At 37.9% G+C, this 17,977-nt stretch overlaps 1 protein-coding gene across 1 annotated transcript in view; it reads right to left on the reverse strand.

The window, feature by feature from the left end:
• scamp2 (secretory carrier membrane protein 2) overlaps positions 1-17,977 on the reverse strand; it is a 36,006-nt gene that overhangs the window by 9,150 nt on the left and 8,879 nt on the right. Inside the window, exons 2-7 of the mRNA XM_062063299.1 lie at positions 10,808-10,879; positions 10,598-10,681; positions 7,692-7,800; positions 4,539-4,667; positions 1,816-1,975; positions 1,551-1,652 (exon numbers count right to left, since the gene is read on the reverse strand). Coding sequence (XP_061919283.1) covers positions 1,551-1,652; positions 1,816-1,975; positions 4,539-4,667; positions 7,692-7,800; positions 10,598-10,681; positions 10,808-10,879 — 656 coding nt within the window. The remainder of the gene's footprint in view (positions 1-1,550; positions 1,653-1,815; positions 1,976-4,538; positions 4,668-7,691; positions 7,801-10,597; positions 10,682-10,807; positions 10,880-17,977) is intronic.

Below are 17,977 nucleotides of genomic sequence, written 5' to 3' on the forward strand. Positions count from 1 at the left end.
GCAGTACCGCCTGAGGGATCGAAGGTCCGTAATACCATCGCTTACGTGCAGTGATTTCTCCAGATTCTCTGAACCTTTTGATGATATTACAGACGGTAGATGGTGAAATCCCTAAATTCCTTGCAATTGAGAAATGTTGTTCTTAAACTATTTGACAATTTGCTCACGCATTTGTTGACAAAGTGGTGACCCTCGCCCCATCCTTGTTTGTGAATGACTGAGCATTTCCTGGAAGCTGCTTTTATACCCAACCATGGCACCCACCTGTTCCCAATTAGCCTGTGCACCTGTTGGATGTTCCAAATAAGTGTTTGATGAGCATTCCTCAACTTTCTCAATCGTTTTTTGCCACTTGTGCCAGCTTTTTTGAAACATGTTGCAGGTATCAATTTCCAAATAAGCTAATATTTGCAAAAAATGTAGTTTTCCAGTTTGAACGTCCAGTCCATTCAATTGATTAAAGGTTAAAAAGGATTTGCAAATCCTTGTATTCTGTTTTTATTTACCATTTACACAACATGCCAACTTCACTGGTTTTGGGTTTTGTACAAATTGCATATTGTTATGAACGTGTCTTTTACTACATTATATATATATACTTGCAGTGTGTATATAAAACATTGATGGAGGGTTTTGAAGTTGTTTTAGCGGCTTTCAAGGCTACAACGGTGACTCACATTAGCCGCATCTTTCAAGCGTTTATCATCTTTAAAATCCTAAAAAAATAACAAATACCTGTGTTCTTGTCCCTCATAATGATTGTGAACTATAGGCAAAATTCCCCTTTAAATGTCCGCTTGTGCACACACCCACACATACCCTACACCTCCTCAACCAAACACACACACACTGCTACCCAAAACTAGGGATGTCCGATAATTGCTTTTTGCCGATATCCGATATTGTCCAACTCTTTAATTACCGATACCAATATCAACCGATACCGATATATACAGTCGTGGAATTAACACGTTATTATGCCTAATTTGGACAACAAGGTATGGTTAAAAAAATAATAAAATAAAATAAGATAAATAAATTAAAAACATTTTCTTGAATAAAAAAGAAAGTAAAACAATATAAAAACAGTTACATAGAAACTAGTAATTAATGAAAATAAGTAAAATTAACTGTTAAAGGTTAGTACTATTAGTGGACCAGCAGCACGCACAATCATGTGTGCTTACGGACTGTATCCCTTGCAGACTGTATTGATATATAATGATATATAATGTAGGAACCAGAATATTAATAACAGAAAGAAACAAATCTACTGATAAAAGTCTCAATCAATCAACCCTTTTGTGTGATTGAGTGTAAATGGGGGAGGGAGGTTTTTTGGGTTGGTGCACTAATTGTAAGTGTATCTTGTGTTTTTTATGTTGATTTAATAATAATAAAAAAATAATAATAATAATTTTTAAAAAAACGATACCAATAATTAAAAAAAACAGATACCGATAATTTCTGATATTACATTTTAAAGCATTTATCGGACATCTCTACCCAAAACCCTTAATCCTATCTCCTACACATGTATTAAAACCCACCTGTTGCCCCACTTAGGGATGCCCACACACTGGATGATGAAGATGACCACTTGGCAGAAAAAGACGAAGAAGAAGAAGAAGAAGCTGAAGGAGCTGTCAGTCCTAAACAGGACACAAAGCAAAAATATGTCACAATGACGTTTGTCTAGACAACTTTACGTGGACACAACATGTTCCTGTTAGTAATCCAATGAATACATTAGCCATTAAAATCAATGTTAACAATACAATTGCACAAAACGATTCCCTTTCCCCGCCAACTCACTTGAAGGCCTTGTAGACGGGCCGGTACCAGCAGAGGAAGGAGCAGGGCGCGAAGAGGATGAGCCAGAGGATGGAGAGGCCAAAATCCACACCGTTGGACGCAGACGTGGTGAAGAGGGCCAGACACGCCAGCATGTTGAGGAAGAGCGCCACACAGTTGACTGCGGGAGGACACGCGGGAGTTTGTGAGCGCAATAATCAGCGTCTCATGCAGGACAGACACAGGGGCGTTGGACACATTCAAAAGCTTGTCGACGACACACTTACTGGCTTGGGATGATTGTCATCACAACAAAGACAGATTGACTTGAAGGATGTGCCGATCGATCAGTTTCGGGTGATTTTCGTGAAAAAGTATCTGATCGCCTCTGGGGATCCACTGTATTTATTATTTATTTAATCCCCCGACTGACACGCGGCTGGTAATCATGTGTCGCCATACACTGTATGGAGTCGCTCTTTAAAGCGAATAATATTCACCAAAAAAGGGATTTCTCAGTATAGTACATGTTGTAGGCATGCTAATATCTAAGCCAGGACTATCCAACTGGCGGCCCGCTAAAGCTTTTAATTTAGCCCGCCGAACAACACCCAAATAGGCTTGATGAAGCCATTCAAAACAGGGTTGCTCATGTATGCAGTACTCCCGCCACCCTGCAGGGGGCAACAGCGAAGCATATGTGTCACAATGAAGCAGTAGTGGGTAAGAAGAAGAAGAAGATGGCACTATTGACCCTAAAAAAAGTCCAAATAAATCGCGAAAATCTGACTTAACAGCAACTGGACAACAAAGCATGAATGTATTGAAATTACTGACTTTGTGATGTATTTTGTATTTGTGGTCATGTTTTTGGCTGTTTTACTACAGTGACCAAAACTGGTAAATACATGTAGCACTAAATTTGACCAGCAGAGGGCGATCAAGCTACACCTTATATTTATTGTGTTAAACCACGTGTGCAATGTTTGCTGTGTGCATTACCACTAAACCTTATATTGTATTTATGTAACATACACAATAGACGTTATACTTTTGTAATGTTTATATTTTCAGTCTTGCAAACCTAAATAAAGGAAGACATATATAAAAAAATACAACTGAAGAACAAAAATAATTCAAAAAAAGGAATATCAATCAACAAAACGTAGCTTGTGTTTTTTCATGCTGTTAACTATCTGTCGAGCTGCACATGCTGGAAATGAGTAGCAATGGCAGGATTATGAATTTATTGACAGTGCAGTGTGAATGCCAATATATTTACTTGTAAATAAGTAAACGCACTCTAAAAGGAATATAACCTGCGGAGGCACTACATGAAGAAACATACAAATTTTGATATTTGACCCCTGAGACCTTAGGCTCTTGAAACTGCGACCCTCTTCATTATTTAGTTGAATAGCCCTGATCTAAGCTAACCGCTACGCAAGCTTTAAACAACACCAATACATCATCAATCAATCAATCAATACATGAATGCTTACAAAAGTTTAATAAGTGTAGATGGAACCGTGTTGCAGCAGAAAGTAAGTAGTTATTAACAGGATATTAGCAAATGGATTAATAACATTATCACAGTCAGTGCACGACATATGTAGCAAGGGGCGTATTGATCCATAAATTAGTGTGTTGATTCCAAGGGTAGTATCAGTATATGATTGATAATACAGTGATTAGTTTTTATTTTCTCATAATAATTGTTGTGTTGTCTTTGTTATTGCTTACAAACTTAATACAATACAATACTGGACACAGGAGGACTTTGAGGGCAAAAACCAAATTATTCTTGCTTTTGTTTAGGTATTGTTGAATATTGACTTTGCGTTGATCAAACAATTACAGGTAATAAAAGAGCATAAAGAACTACAGAGAAACCTTGATTTACCAACGCCTCTATTTGCGACGTTTTTGGTTTACAAACGTTTATATCAAGCCAAATATGCCTCTGTGCGCGGACCGTGTCTCGACATCAAAAGCTTCATTCATTCATTCATTTTTATTGCTGCTTGAAGCCATCGGGGGCTGCCATTTTGGTGACGTCACTTCGTGTACACGCGGGCACGGCTATTTTGAAGAGATTCGACCGGAAGCGGCACTTCTGACTTGTTTATTTCCAAAATTGTCGTACCTTGCGCCAGTCAGAGCTGTGTGAGCCTGTCTTAGAGATCACTTTGTGTGATCAGAAACGCTTTAAATGTGTCCAAACTCTCACAGTTTTGCTGTGTGGCTTCGGGTTGCTACACAATCACTTTGAGTTATAGTTGTAACTAGTTAGCCTCCAGTTTGCGGAACCTTTTATTAGCGAAGGGGGACTTGTTCCACAGCAAGTCTTTGATTGTGATGAGACCGAAAAAGATGCCACAGCAGACCGTTATTACAGTGAAGGAGAAAGGACTACCGGGACACAAGCTGATGAAGGATCCCACTACTAGTTTATGCTAACGCTAGCGGTGACTACGTGAAGCCACTGCTTTAAACTTTTATTAGTAGATTGCACAGTACAGTACATATTCCGTACAATTGACCACTAAATGGTAACACCCGAATACGTTTTTCAACTTGTTTAAGTCGGGGTCCACGTTAATCAATTCATGGTTTACACCATACCTATTTTTTTTGGTATTTGAAATAACAATAATAATGGATTTGATTTCTAGACACAAAGTGCTTTACAGTGAGAACTGAGAACCCATCATTCATTGATGTCATGAAGTGAAAGCACTCACACATCCAGAGGTAGTACATCATCTTGCACACTCTCTGGTACTCCGTGGGGATCTCCTCGGAGAAGTCCTGATAAAAACACGGCTTGATGGGGAAACTTTTAGGGAGTGGTGGCCAGTTGTTTACTTTCCCTGGCAAGACAGGAACAAGAGTCAAGTTAAAAAAATAAAAGCACAATGTACTAGCTATGTCCCAACATTTTCACTTCCAATACGATACTAATATTGAAGCTTTGAGCATTGGCCGATTCCGATATAGATCCAAATCATGTATACTTTCATTATTTTGTAGTATTACTAGGTTAATGGTAGGTATGAAAAAACATAACTTTACAAAAGATTTATGCTTTCTTTAAGTTGAAGTGGAGTGGTAATTAGTTTTTTTGGCGACACCTAGTGTGACCACGGTGTACTTTTTCAGTTTCAAAACAGGGTAGCCCTTAATATTGCCTTTCTCATACATCTACATACATATACACTTGTAAAGAACATAATGTCATGGTTGTCTTCAGTTTCCAATAATTTCTACAACTCTTATTTATTTGTGACAGAGTGATTGGAGCACATACTTGTTGTTCACAAAAAACATTCATGAAGTTCGGTTCTTTTATGAATTTATTATGGGTCTACTGAAAATGTGACCACATCTGCTGGGTCAAAAGTATACATACAGCAATGTTAATATTTGGTTACATGTCCCTTGGCAAGTTTCACTGCAATAAGGCGCTTTTGGTAGCCATCCACAAGCTTCTGCTTGAATTTTTGACCACTCCTCTTGAAAAAATTGGTGCAGTTCATCTAAATTTGTTGGTTTTCTGACATGGACTTGTTTCATCAGCATTGTCCACATGTTCTCAATGGGGTTTAGGTCAGGACTTTGCGAATGCCATTCTAAAACCTTAATTCTAGCCTGATTTAGCCATTCCTTTACCACTTTTGACGCGTGTTTGGAGTCATTGTCCTGTTGGAACACCCAACTGCGACCCAGACCCAACCTCCGGAAATCCTCCTTTTTCATTGTCCCATTTACTCTCTGTAAAGCACCAGTTCCTTTGGCAGAAAAACAGGCCCAGAGCATAATACTACCACCATCATGCTTTATGGTAGGGATGGTGTTCCTGGGCTTAAAGGCCTCACCTTTTCTCCTCCAAACATATTGCTGGGTATTGTGGCCAAACAGCTCAATTTTTGTTTCATCTGACCAGAGAACTTTCCTCCAGAAGGTCTTATCTTTGTCCATGTGATCAGCAGCAAACTTTAGACGAGCCTTAAGGTGTCGCTTCTGGAGCAAGGGCTTCCTTCTTGCATGGAAGCCTCTCAGTCCATGGCGATGCAAAACACGCTTGACTGTGGACACTGACACCTGTGTTCCAGCAGCTTCCAATTCATTGCAGACCTGCTGGTTCTCAATTGACTCTTAATCATACTGACCAATTTTCCCTCAGCAGCAGGTGATAGCTTGCGTTTTCTTCCTGATCGTGGCAGTGACAAAACTGTGCCATGCACTTTATACTTACGAACAATTGTCTACACAGTCGCTTTTGGGACCTTAAGCTGCTTTGAAATGGCTCCAAGTGACTTTCCTGACTTGTTCAAGGCAATGATTCGTTTTTTTCAGATCTGTGCCGAGTTCCTTTGACTTTCCCATTGTTGCGTTTATAACCGAGTCTAATGACTGCATCACATGAGCCCTATATAAATGGGCTCGGAGAAGTCAACAGGTGTTGTCAATCATAATCACTCACATGAAGTTAAGAGGCCATGCCATGAAGATAATTTGATTTGATTGTAACTTTTCTACATCAACAACATTGATAATGTATGTCGCTGTATGTATACTTTTGACCCAGCAGATTTGGTCACATTTTCAGTAGACCCATAATAAATTCATAAAAAGAACTAAACTTCATGAATGTTTTTTGTGACAAACAAGTATGTGCTCCAATCACTCTATCACAAAAAATAAGAGTTGTAGAAATTATTGGAAACTCAAGACAGCCATGACATTATGTCCTTCACAAGTGTATGTAAACTTTTGACCACGACTGTATATATGAATATATACACATCTATATATGTATATACACACACATATATATACGTGTGTGTGTGTTACGGCTCAGGCTCCTGCCAACGCCTCTCATCCGTCTGTGCGCTCCAGTGAGCGCACCTCGGGACAGGCCCACGGGCGCGATCATCCAGGAGCGCGCCGTGCGCGTCTCCGCCCCGCGGCAGCCGCCAGCTGCAAACGATCATCGGCATTCTGCACACCTGCACTTAATGAAGGACCGGCCTTCATAAGCTCGCAGAACCTGCCAGGCGGCGCCGGAGTATAGTCTTTTTTACCCTTGTAAGCGTCCTGTATCTGGCTTCCATCCCGCGAACTCGCTCCTTCCCTGTGACTTCCATGTTTCCATTGTTCTGATGTTCTTGTTGTCTTCCCGCAGCGCTTCCCGTGTTCCCCTGTGTTCCCTCGTTGTTCCCCTTGCCCCCCGGACTGCCTTTTGGATTCTCGACCTCCCGCTTGGACTTTCTTCTGATGCTTCTCTCTCGCCCGGATCACCTGCCTGCCCCATGGACTGCCCGTTTGCTCTCGTCAACACTTTGGTAACACACTTCAGTTAAGTTACACACATAGTATTACTTCACACTCTTGTATTTTGGTCACACACTTCATTCTATAGTTTAGTTGTATTGTTGATATTATTATTATTATTATTATATATATATATATAATAAATTAGTGAACCTTACTGCCATCTAGTGTCTGTCGCCGTCACCTCACCTTAGTAACCATAACAGTGTGTATATATATATATTTATACTGTATATATATATATGTATATATATATGCATATATATACATACATATATATATATACATATATATATATATATATATATATATATATATATATATATATATATATATATATATATATATATATATATATATATATATATATATATATATATATATATATATATATATATATATATATATATATATATATACATACCTATATATAAATATACACACACATATATACATACACATACAGGTACATATACATATACACATACATTAATATATACATATATACATGTACACAGAGGGAAGGGCTGAAGAAGGTGGCACGGCTCGTCTCTTCTGACCTGGGCCTTGATTCTTGAGCTCCTGCTCTCTGCGGTCCAGCTCAGCAGCTTTCCTCTCCAGCTCCTCCTGCTGCCTCAGCAGGTTGGCCTGTGCCGCAGTGGCAGTCGCCTGAGACCAGTGAGGGAGGGAGGAAAAAGCTTTATTGGAACAAGCAAGCTCCATTTAGGTGTGGCAATGAAGGGAGGAACATTTCAGCAGCACAGCCACAACAGTGAGACATGGTCACATTTAGCAGACATCTTTGGTCTTCACAAGGACATCACATGCACCATGCAATGGATACTTCATTGCGGACTCAAAGAAACGGTAGCGTTAACCTCAGCATCCACTTCCAAATATTATTATTTTCCTTTTTGTTTTTTGAACACGTTATCTACAAAATGTTAATGTTATTACTTCACTTATTATTTTATTTTACTATAAAAAAAACTTAGTGTGTACCACATATAGTATAATTTACTTGTGGTGAGCGGCCACAAGTAAACAATAATTAAAAATGCAAAAAATGTTTTTGATAAATACGGTAATTTAAAAATGAAGAAAGTGTTGTTTTTTTTTCATTTTAAGTTGTTCAAATTTAAAAATAAATAAATACAAGATTTTGCGATACAGTAAGTAACATTTCCACTTCCAGGTGACATATGTGCTTCCATCCCATGCTATCATGTTCCACAGAACATCGACAAAGTAGTTTGTTTTAAAATTAGGAGTTGGACATCTGAGCAACTGGCCTCCGCAGTTAATCAGCACGCACACAGTGTGAGTACAAAGTTAGTGGTCAGTATTAGTTTCTACAGTTTGGTGAAACTATTCCTGCAAGTAGAAATACAGTGCACTTGCTATTTTATGTAAATTATGTTCCGTTAAAATGTCCTTTGAATAACGTTTGTGCAAGTTCGCTCTGCTAATTTTCGTTAGCCTGTCAATTACCTGGTCCATTGTATGTTAGCATCAAGCTAGCGGAAGTGAGCCAACCTTCATTCTGTATGATTGTATTCTTTTTGCAGTTTATACCAAACTGCGTTATCAATTTAACGTGATTGCTACACATACAGTATGTGCACTTCTTACGTATATTCATGTACTTTTTTTGTGTGCTTAGTTTTAACAGTAACTTTATTGTGGAGACTATCAAACACCCAAGTTGTTTTTTTTCATCTCTAATTTAAAATACTTTTTACACATTTGTCAAAATAAATCCCAACATTCAAGGAGGGCTAAATAATATAGGTCAATAATCCAGGGGTGTACAAAGTGCAGGCTGTGTTATATTGTAATAATAGAGGATGTTTCTGCATTCCCCACAATGCATTGCCTTTGGCCATATTAGAACACAATGTCTACTGGGTTTATACAGATAAACACAAACGTCACAAACCAAGCAGTCATAGCTTTCTAGACTTATAATTTAGAAAATCCTTCAAGGTTTAAAGGCCTACTGAAATGAAATGTTTTTATTTAAACAGGGATAGCAGATCCATTCTATGTGTCATACTTGATCATTTCGCGATATTGCCATATTTTTGCTGAAAGGATTTAGTAGAGAACATCGACGATAAAGTTCGCAACTTTAAAATTGCACTTTATAAGTTAACCCGGCCGTATTGGCATGTGTTGCAATGTTAAGATTTCATCATTGATATATAAACTATCAGACTGCGTGGTCGGTAGTAGTGGGTTTCAGTAGGCCTTTAATTAAAATGGGCTGGGTTTAAAAATTAAGTAGTTCACAAAGTCCGAGTATGAGACGGCAGTGACGATGTCTTAGTCTCTGTTCCACTCAGACTTGTCGATCTTGTACAGATCCTTGCATCCAATTACGGCGGTTTTCTCCTAACGACAAAGGGACTTCTTATCCAATGACTCACAGTATTTCCCCATCTTAACACAGCCGGTGCAGTGTTATTTTCCACGGAATAGATCGGAAATATTACGTGTAGAGCTTTTGTGGACGATGATGCTAGCCTTTCAATATGGCTTCTGGCAATGCATTGTAAGATACTTCTGCCAAAAATGATATATAGTACGGATACAACGATAAACCGCAGTAAAATTTTCCATTGTTAGTAATACCGTTTGGAATTAAAATGATCGTAAAACCGTGATTGACATTTATCAGAGGATCAAGCTAGTGCTCGCTAGCTTAGATGATGAAATGAAAACAAGAGACATTAACGTCTTTCTCCATGAAAACGACGACATTTTCCAATCTAAACTCGTGTAAACACATTATTGTCTGACCAACTAAGCTATTAAATTGTGCACATTAAACTTACAAAATGTACTCTCTTAGACAGAGAGATCGTACTCGTATCAATATGACAACAGGAAGTGAATTTGCGCGACATCACAAACATAAATTATAAAACATACTTATTCTGCCAATAAAGTTTATTGTGTGGCTATTTATTTATTAATACCGTGATATAAAGAAACAGGGTTATTTTGGTGACACCAACATTTTCATATGGTTATATTCCTACATTAAGATAAAAAATATGTTCTTAATACTAATTACATGTATTTGTTTTTTAAATACAAGTTTCGAACATGGAAAGTTGAGAACCCGTCCTTTTCAATACTTCAGTACTTTAATGTGACTTTTTTAGCATGTTCAAAATAAAGTCAATCATTACCATTCATGGGTAACATGTTTTTTTGTGGTAAAGTAGTCATATGTAATGTCTCTAAAGCAAGCGTGACAAGGATGTTTGATACATATAAAAAAAAGTTGTATAATAGTACTGTGTAAACTGAGCATCCTCAAGGTAATATGATGCTACCTCAGGAGGCAGTGTAAGGTGGCACCAAGGAACGCAGGCCTCACACAAGTACGTAACGAGCAAATGACTGTATTTTATGCAAGCCACAAAAGGTTTTACGAGCGTATGAACGAGTGGCTCACCTGTGGACTGGGCTCTGCGGAAGGCGGCAACACTGCCGGCTGGTAGGCGGGTGGAGGGGCTGGAGTGGTCTGACTCGCCAGGCTCTTCAATGAACAATACAAATCATTTTAACAACAAAGGTAAACAAAACAAGACCACAGGATAGAAAAAAACCAACATAAGAAAGCAGAATGAAGATGAAAAAGAAGAAGAGGAGGCGGGGGTCTTACTGTGGCAGGGAAAGGGTTGTACTGGTCAATCGGTTCTATGCTGGAGTTTGTCACCTGAGTGACAGCTGGGTCCTACAACGCAAGCAAAGCATCGGTCATTCAACTCACTGAGACAAAGCACACTCAGAATAGACTAGAAGCAACCCCTAGAATAGTGTTTCTTAAGCATAGGGCCATTGTTGGGCCACGTGCGCCCCTAAAATATCTGTTTCTCAGCTGTGGTCCGTAAGGGCCGCAGCGGTACATAGTTGTAATACACTTTTCCACCACATGTGGCAGTAATGACAATCTCAAACAAACAGAAGAAGTCTGGAGCTAAAGTCATTGAGAAGTTTCAAGCGCAAAAATTATGACTTAAGTGGTGAAGCTGTATTTTCATTTACACTTGACAGTTTAGTTAAGAAAAATATTTATTATTAATTTAGTTAATCTATTTTACCGCAATAATATTGCTTTTTTTTTTTTTTAAATCCACCAGTTATTTATTAGTCCCTTCTTGTGCAGTGTATTTGGTTAGTACTTGTTTTTCTAATCAGCCAATAATAATTTGTGATTAACACATGGTTTCACATCATTTGACAAGGTTGTAAACTGTAAGTAGGTTTGATATAATTCTTAAATATGATTAAAATCAAGAGTAAAATTACTAGTTTCTTGTTAATATTTGAGTGGGCCCCGGGCCCTTCAGTAGTGGAAAAGTTGGGCCCCGAGGTCAAAAAGGTTAGGAACCCTTGCCCTTGAAGACCTAATAATCTCCTTTTGGTAGCAATTTATATAGAAAAAGGGAAAAAAGTACTTTCAATGAAACAACAACAATGGACTCCTTAGTTGTCCCTGAATCTGAATTCTTCATCTTCAACACGTTGGACAATTATATGCTTTGTGTGAACGAGGGATGGGCGACATGTCTGTAAACTGTATCATGATATAGGTGTTTTATATCGGTCAATATAAAAAAATTATTGATATTTTTATGACTCGTCGAAAATAAGGACCAAGAGAAAAATATATTAAATATAAAAAAAGGTATTTCAAATGTAACCTTCCTCTGATTATAATCCCCTCAACTATTAAGGCAGAAAGGAAATGTCAACACAAGCATTGAAAACAATCAATGTAAACAAAATTGTAAAATCACTATGAACACTTAACAATAACCTAGAAATGTTAATAAAGTGTAACAAAATAGTGCAAAGTGTGAAAATGTAAACATAGAGAAACCTAAAAATAATTATTTTCTGCAGGTTTAGTGCCAGGAGGTTACAGCTGTGCTCTAAAGGGTGGTATGGTATTACCTGTCTTGGTGGGGACGATCGCCTTGCATCATTTACAGACCAAATTGGTGGTGACTACGGTCTGTTTTTAAAAACCCCCAAAAAACTGCCATACTGTCCAGGTGACTTTTCTTGTTTTATCCACAATTCTGCAGCGCTCATTTTTAGTTTCTCTCACATTCACTCAAGAATCAACTGCGAGACATCCAAACTTTACAGTTGATACTGTTACCTGATTAGCTGTTAGTGTGTCACTCCCACTGATCAGTGATCCCTTCCTGTGAGTGCCTTTGGTCATGCAACCAACCTTGCTTCGCAACTTTCGGTTTCTTCCGACAAAGAAGAAAAAAAATGATTAAAAGTTTTACGGAACACATTTTTTATTGATATCGATTACTTGTCCATCGCGACAGATATTGATATCGTTTTATCGCCCAGCCCTAGCGTGGACACTTTGGGGAAGCAAGGTCAATAAAGGCATGCTGGGATGGCCTGTGACCTACACCATTGGACACACTCCACACACCACACTTCCTGTAAAGGTTCTGATACTTTGTTACTAATAAACCATTTAAAGGCCTGTGAACGCATATCTATCATGTGACCAAAGAGGTGACTGGACCGAATGTTCCTTATCAGCTCAAGACACACCTGTAAACATTCCCAGTCGGACTCACTCCCGCTCCTGTTGCCGTCTCCCAGGAGACTTATGCAAAAAAACAAAACACAGGGCTTATTTTCATGGAACCAGCTAGCGAGATGGGGCTCGATGAGAGCTCATTGCAGTTTGGGACATACTCGTTATGCACTCCAATCACCAGCTGCTCTCAAAGTCATTTGACTTTGGCATTTTAATAAAAATGCAAATGAAACTATTTTAAGTGTTCATTTTAGAGACTAGTATCAAACTGTGGGACCACTTCAATGCAATTGAATAACAATGGTTTCTTATTTCCTAATGAAGTGGTTATCAACGTCTGTAATTTGTGTTTTCCCACATACCCTGTTGTGATGGCTCAAATATCACTAACCTGGACCTCTTCTATAGGGTTATGTGCAATATATCATGTACCAAACAGCGATAGATGATACTTTATTCATTTCCCAGACAAATTACCTCCAGTCATCCACCCTGAAGCAAAATATGATGCCATTGCCTTCATTAAGTACGCAATGCTTAACCCAATATGTATGACATATTTAGGGATCAATCATATCACGGTTATCATTATTATCGCTGTATTGTTGAATGTGCTCCAAAAGTACTTACACACACACCGAAATCTTTTGACCAATAAAAAAACAGCTTGTAAGTTCAATGTGTACAATTAAGTATCTTAGTTTACAGGTGTGAAACTCATGGCCCAGGGTTAGATCTGGCCCACCGCATCATTTTATGTGGCCCGCGAAAGCCTGAAATCAATTTGCGTCTTTTCTTACTAAATGTATTTAACTTTCCATTTTGAAAGACAAAAATACATACAGTTAAACTTGATCTAATATTACATTCCAAACATTTTTAATTGTGAAAATCAAAATAAGTACTTAAATATCAGCTTTACTCATGATTTTTAAGCAAGTTATCCATCAAACTGTGCTTTGTAAACATTACTTTTATGGTTAAAAAACTGGTAGCTCAGTCGCCAAAATGTTACCGTAAATAAGAACAAAATTGTAGTATTGTTTTTCCATTTACAGTAATACATCATGAAAACAACAACCAGAGATTTCACAGTAAAAACTGTGGCACTGCTTTTCCATTTACATGCTGTAAAAATAACATTGTACATTTTACGGTACAATTTTGGCAAATGAGCAGTCTGGTTTTTTACTGTAAAATCTACAGATGTATTTTTACTGTGTACTTAAAAAATATATATTTAATAAATAATTGTGTAATAATATCATGAGGCAATTTATACTTATATATTATTAACTGTTACAAACAGCCATAACAGCCATGTGGCCCTCAATGAAAACAAGTTAGAGTCCCCTGTCTTAGTTGCTCAGACAGTAATGAGTTTATACAAGTTTAGATTGGGGTATGCTGTTGCTTAATGGGGAAAGATGTTATTGTCTCTTTTTTTCACATTAGCATTTAAGCTGGGAAGCTGGCCCCAGTCAAAGTTTATCGAAGTACAGTTATCAATCATGTTTATTTTAAATGTGTATATAAGGCCTACTGAAATGAATTTTTTTAATTTAAACGGGAATAGCAGATCCATTCTATGTGTCATACTTGATCATTTCGCGATATTGCCATATTTTTGCTGAAAGGATTTAGTAGAGAAAATCGACGATAAAGTTCGCAACTTTTGCTCGCTGATAAAAAAAGCCTTGCCTGTACCGGAAGTAGCGTGACGTCACAATTCCCCGTTGTTTACAATGGAGCGAGAGAGATTCGGACCGAGAAAGTGACGATTACCCCATTAATTTGAGCGAGGATGAAAGATTCGTAGATGAGGAACGTTACAGTGAAGGACTTGAGAGGCGGTGATGGACGTATCTTTTTTCGCTCTGACCGTAACTTAGGTACAAGCTGGCTCATTGGATTCCACACTCGCTCCTTTTTCTATTGTGTATCACAGATTTGTATTTTAAACCATCTCAGATACTATATCCTCTTGAAAATGAGAAATGGACATTCACAGTGACTGAACATGTAAATACACGATTAATAATTCAGCTTTGCGAAGCTAAAAAAAATAGAAGCTAACCTAGCTACGTAGCCAACGTTATAGCAGCAGTCTCAAATGCAGATAGAAACTAAATTAAAAAAAAACCTGACTGGATGGATAGACAGAAGATCAATAATACTATTAAACCATGAACATGTAAATACACGATTAATAATATTCCGCTTGGCGAAGCTAAAAAAAACAGAAGCTAACCTAGCAACGTAGCCAACGCGATAGCGCCAGTCTCAAATGCAGATAGAAACTAAATTAAAAAAAAACCTGACTGGATGGATAGACAGAAGATCAATAATACTATTAAACCATGAACATGTAAATACACGATTAATAATATTCCGCTTGGCGAAGCTAAAAAAACAGAAGCTAACCTAGCAACGTAGCCAACGCGATAGCGCCAGTCTCAAATGCAGATAGAAACTAAATTTAAAAAAACCCTGACTGGATGGATAGACAGAAGATCAATAATACTATTAAACCATGAACATGTAAATACACGATTAATAATATTCCGCTTGGCGAAGCTAAAAAAACAGAAGCTAACCTAGCTGCGTAGCTAACTTAGATGCGGCGGCGGGCGTTGTACGCTTTTGACGACACCCCGGCCGCCATCAGAGTCGGCAAGAAACATATATTTCCCCAAAGTTACGTACGTCACATGCACATATCGACACGTACGTACGGGCAATCGATCAAATGTTTGGAAGCCAAAGCTAGACTCACCGTAGTGCGTCTGTTATCCTGCTCAAAACACAACACAACCTCCTGGTGTTGGTGTTCCTGTAGTCCGCCGCTCCACCGGCTCCAACTTTCTTATTTGCAGTCTCCATTGTCCATTAAACAAATTGCTCAATCGCTTTATTAACAAGCGGTAACTGGTTGTAGTTCAAAAAGTAACGCACACACATACACGAGCTGCTGTTAGCCAAAGTCACGCTCACACACACTCAAGTTCTCCGCCAACTCACTCGCGCATGCGCGTTCCCCAAACCCTTAAAGACACAGTACACTAATGCAAATATCACAGATATTACAGTATTGTACTTAGCCGCTAAGACACCGATCGATCCCACCTACAACGTTCTTCTTTGCAGTCTCAAAAGATTCACCAACACAGATGTCCAGAATACTGTTGAATTTTGTCAAAGAAAACAAGAGGCTTTTCTATCGGGTCCGATGGGGTCCAACCACTTCCGTTGCTTTTGTGACGTCACGCGCATAAATCATATCCAAAGGAGTTTTTCAACCGGAAGTGTAGCGGGAATTTTAAAATTACACTTTATAAGTTAACCCGGCCGTATTGGCATGTGTTGCAATGTTAAGATTTCATCATTGATATATAAACTATCAGACTGCGTGGTTGGTAGTAGTGGGTTTCAGTAGGCCTTTAAATATATATATATATATATATATTATATTATATATATATATATATATATATATATATATATATATATATATATATATATATATATATATATATATATATATATATATATATATATATATATATAAAATAAAACTGTTATGCTAAGTTTTACAACGGTTAGCCTTAATTATGTTAATTGTTACATCCTTACACATATGACAAGAAATCAATGATACCGTATTTTTCGGACTATAAGTCGCTCCGGAGTATAAGTCGCACCGGCCGAAAATGCATAATAAAGAAGGAAAAAAAACATACATAAGTCACACTGGAGTATAAGTCGCATTTTTGGGGGAAATTTATTTGATAAAACCCAACACCAAGAATAGACATTTGAAAGGCAATTTAAAATAAATAAAGAATAGTGAACAACAGGCTGAATAAGTGTACGTTATATGACGCATAAATAACCAACTGAGAACGTGCCTGGTATGTTAACGTAACATATTATGGTAAGAGTCATTCAAATAACTATAACATATAGAACATGCTATACGTTTACCAAACAATCTGTCACTCCTAATCGCTAAATCCGATGAAATCTTATATGTCTAGTATCTTACGTGAATGAGCTAAATAAAATTATTTGATATTTTACGGTAATGTGTTAATAATTTCACACATAAGTCGCTCCTGAGTATAAGTCGCACCCCCGGCCAAACTATGAAAAAAACTGCGACTTATAGTCCGGAAAATACGGTATGCTTGGCGCAACTAATGGCGCCCATACAGGTGTAATAAGTAGGGGGGAAAAAATTCAACAACCACTCCTCATTTTGTTCAAATGTCTACATATTTGACTATTCCTTTGCCTTTTGAATACATTTGTTAAACTGTAAAGAGGCTTTATGAACACCCTGCAATTATGTTAATGTGTTGCAACTTCCCATCTATAAAAAAAATACATAAAAACACTACATTGTCGAAAAACCCCTCGCCCAAAAAACAACCTTCTTATGCTAAAATAGTTGTGTGGCGCAACAAAAAAGCTGCTGCCTTTAATTTGTCTACTTTTGCTGACAGCACTACTGAGGCAGACAACTAAATGTCTCTGAAGCAGGAAGTGAGAGACTGCAGTACAAAACAACAGCAGAGTATATCATCCATGTGTGCATAATGCACGTATACATGTAATCATGCTCGTGCATTGCTATGAATATAATGTAATCAACTAAAAGTACATGACTGCCTGAGTTTACCACAGAAGGTACATTCATGATAAACACCTTGTAAAAAAAAAAAAATCCCACAGGCTGCAGATGCTTACTGTCCATTTATTCCAATAAATGAGATTGGTGCCTGCTGGAAAGGAAGTCAGAGGCCAGAGAACATAATCCAGCTGCTGACAGGTTATTTATTTAGTGTCACCTCTCCACCCAACAATCAAACAGAGATGCTGTGTGTGTTCACTTATGTCACTGCTGCACACACCGCTATGTTTTTTCTGTGTGACTTCTTATAGGGCTTGGCCGATAAAACGATATCAATATATATCGCAATAGACATGTAATCGATATCAATATGAAATACGTTCCATAAATATATATTTTTGGTCGCATGAACAAAGGCACTTGCGGTCTGGTAAGCTAGCAAAACAGGAAGTGGTCAGTGAGAAATGGGAGGGAGACGCTAAAGGTAACAGTATTAACTATCAACTTTGGTTGCGCCATCCAGTTGTCTTGCTGATGATTCTCTGCAAAGTGTGATAAAAGAAAGTAAATAGACAATATGGTAGTTTTTTGGGATTTTTTTCAAACAAACCGTAGTCCATCGT

This window comes from Entelurus aequoreus, linkage group LG11 (assembly GCF_033978785.1).
Source record: "Entelurus aequoreus isolate RoL-2023_Sb linkage group LG11, RoL_Eaeq_v1.1, whole genome shotgun sequence".
Lineage (NCBI taxonomy): Eukaryota > Metazoa > Chordata > Actinopteri > Syngnathiformes > Syngnathidae > Entelurus > Entelurus aequoreus.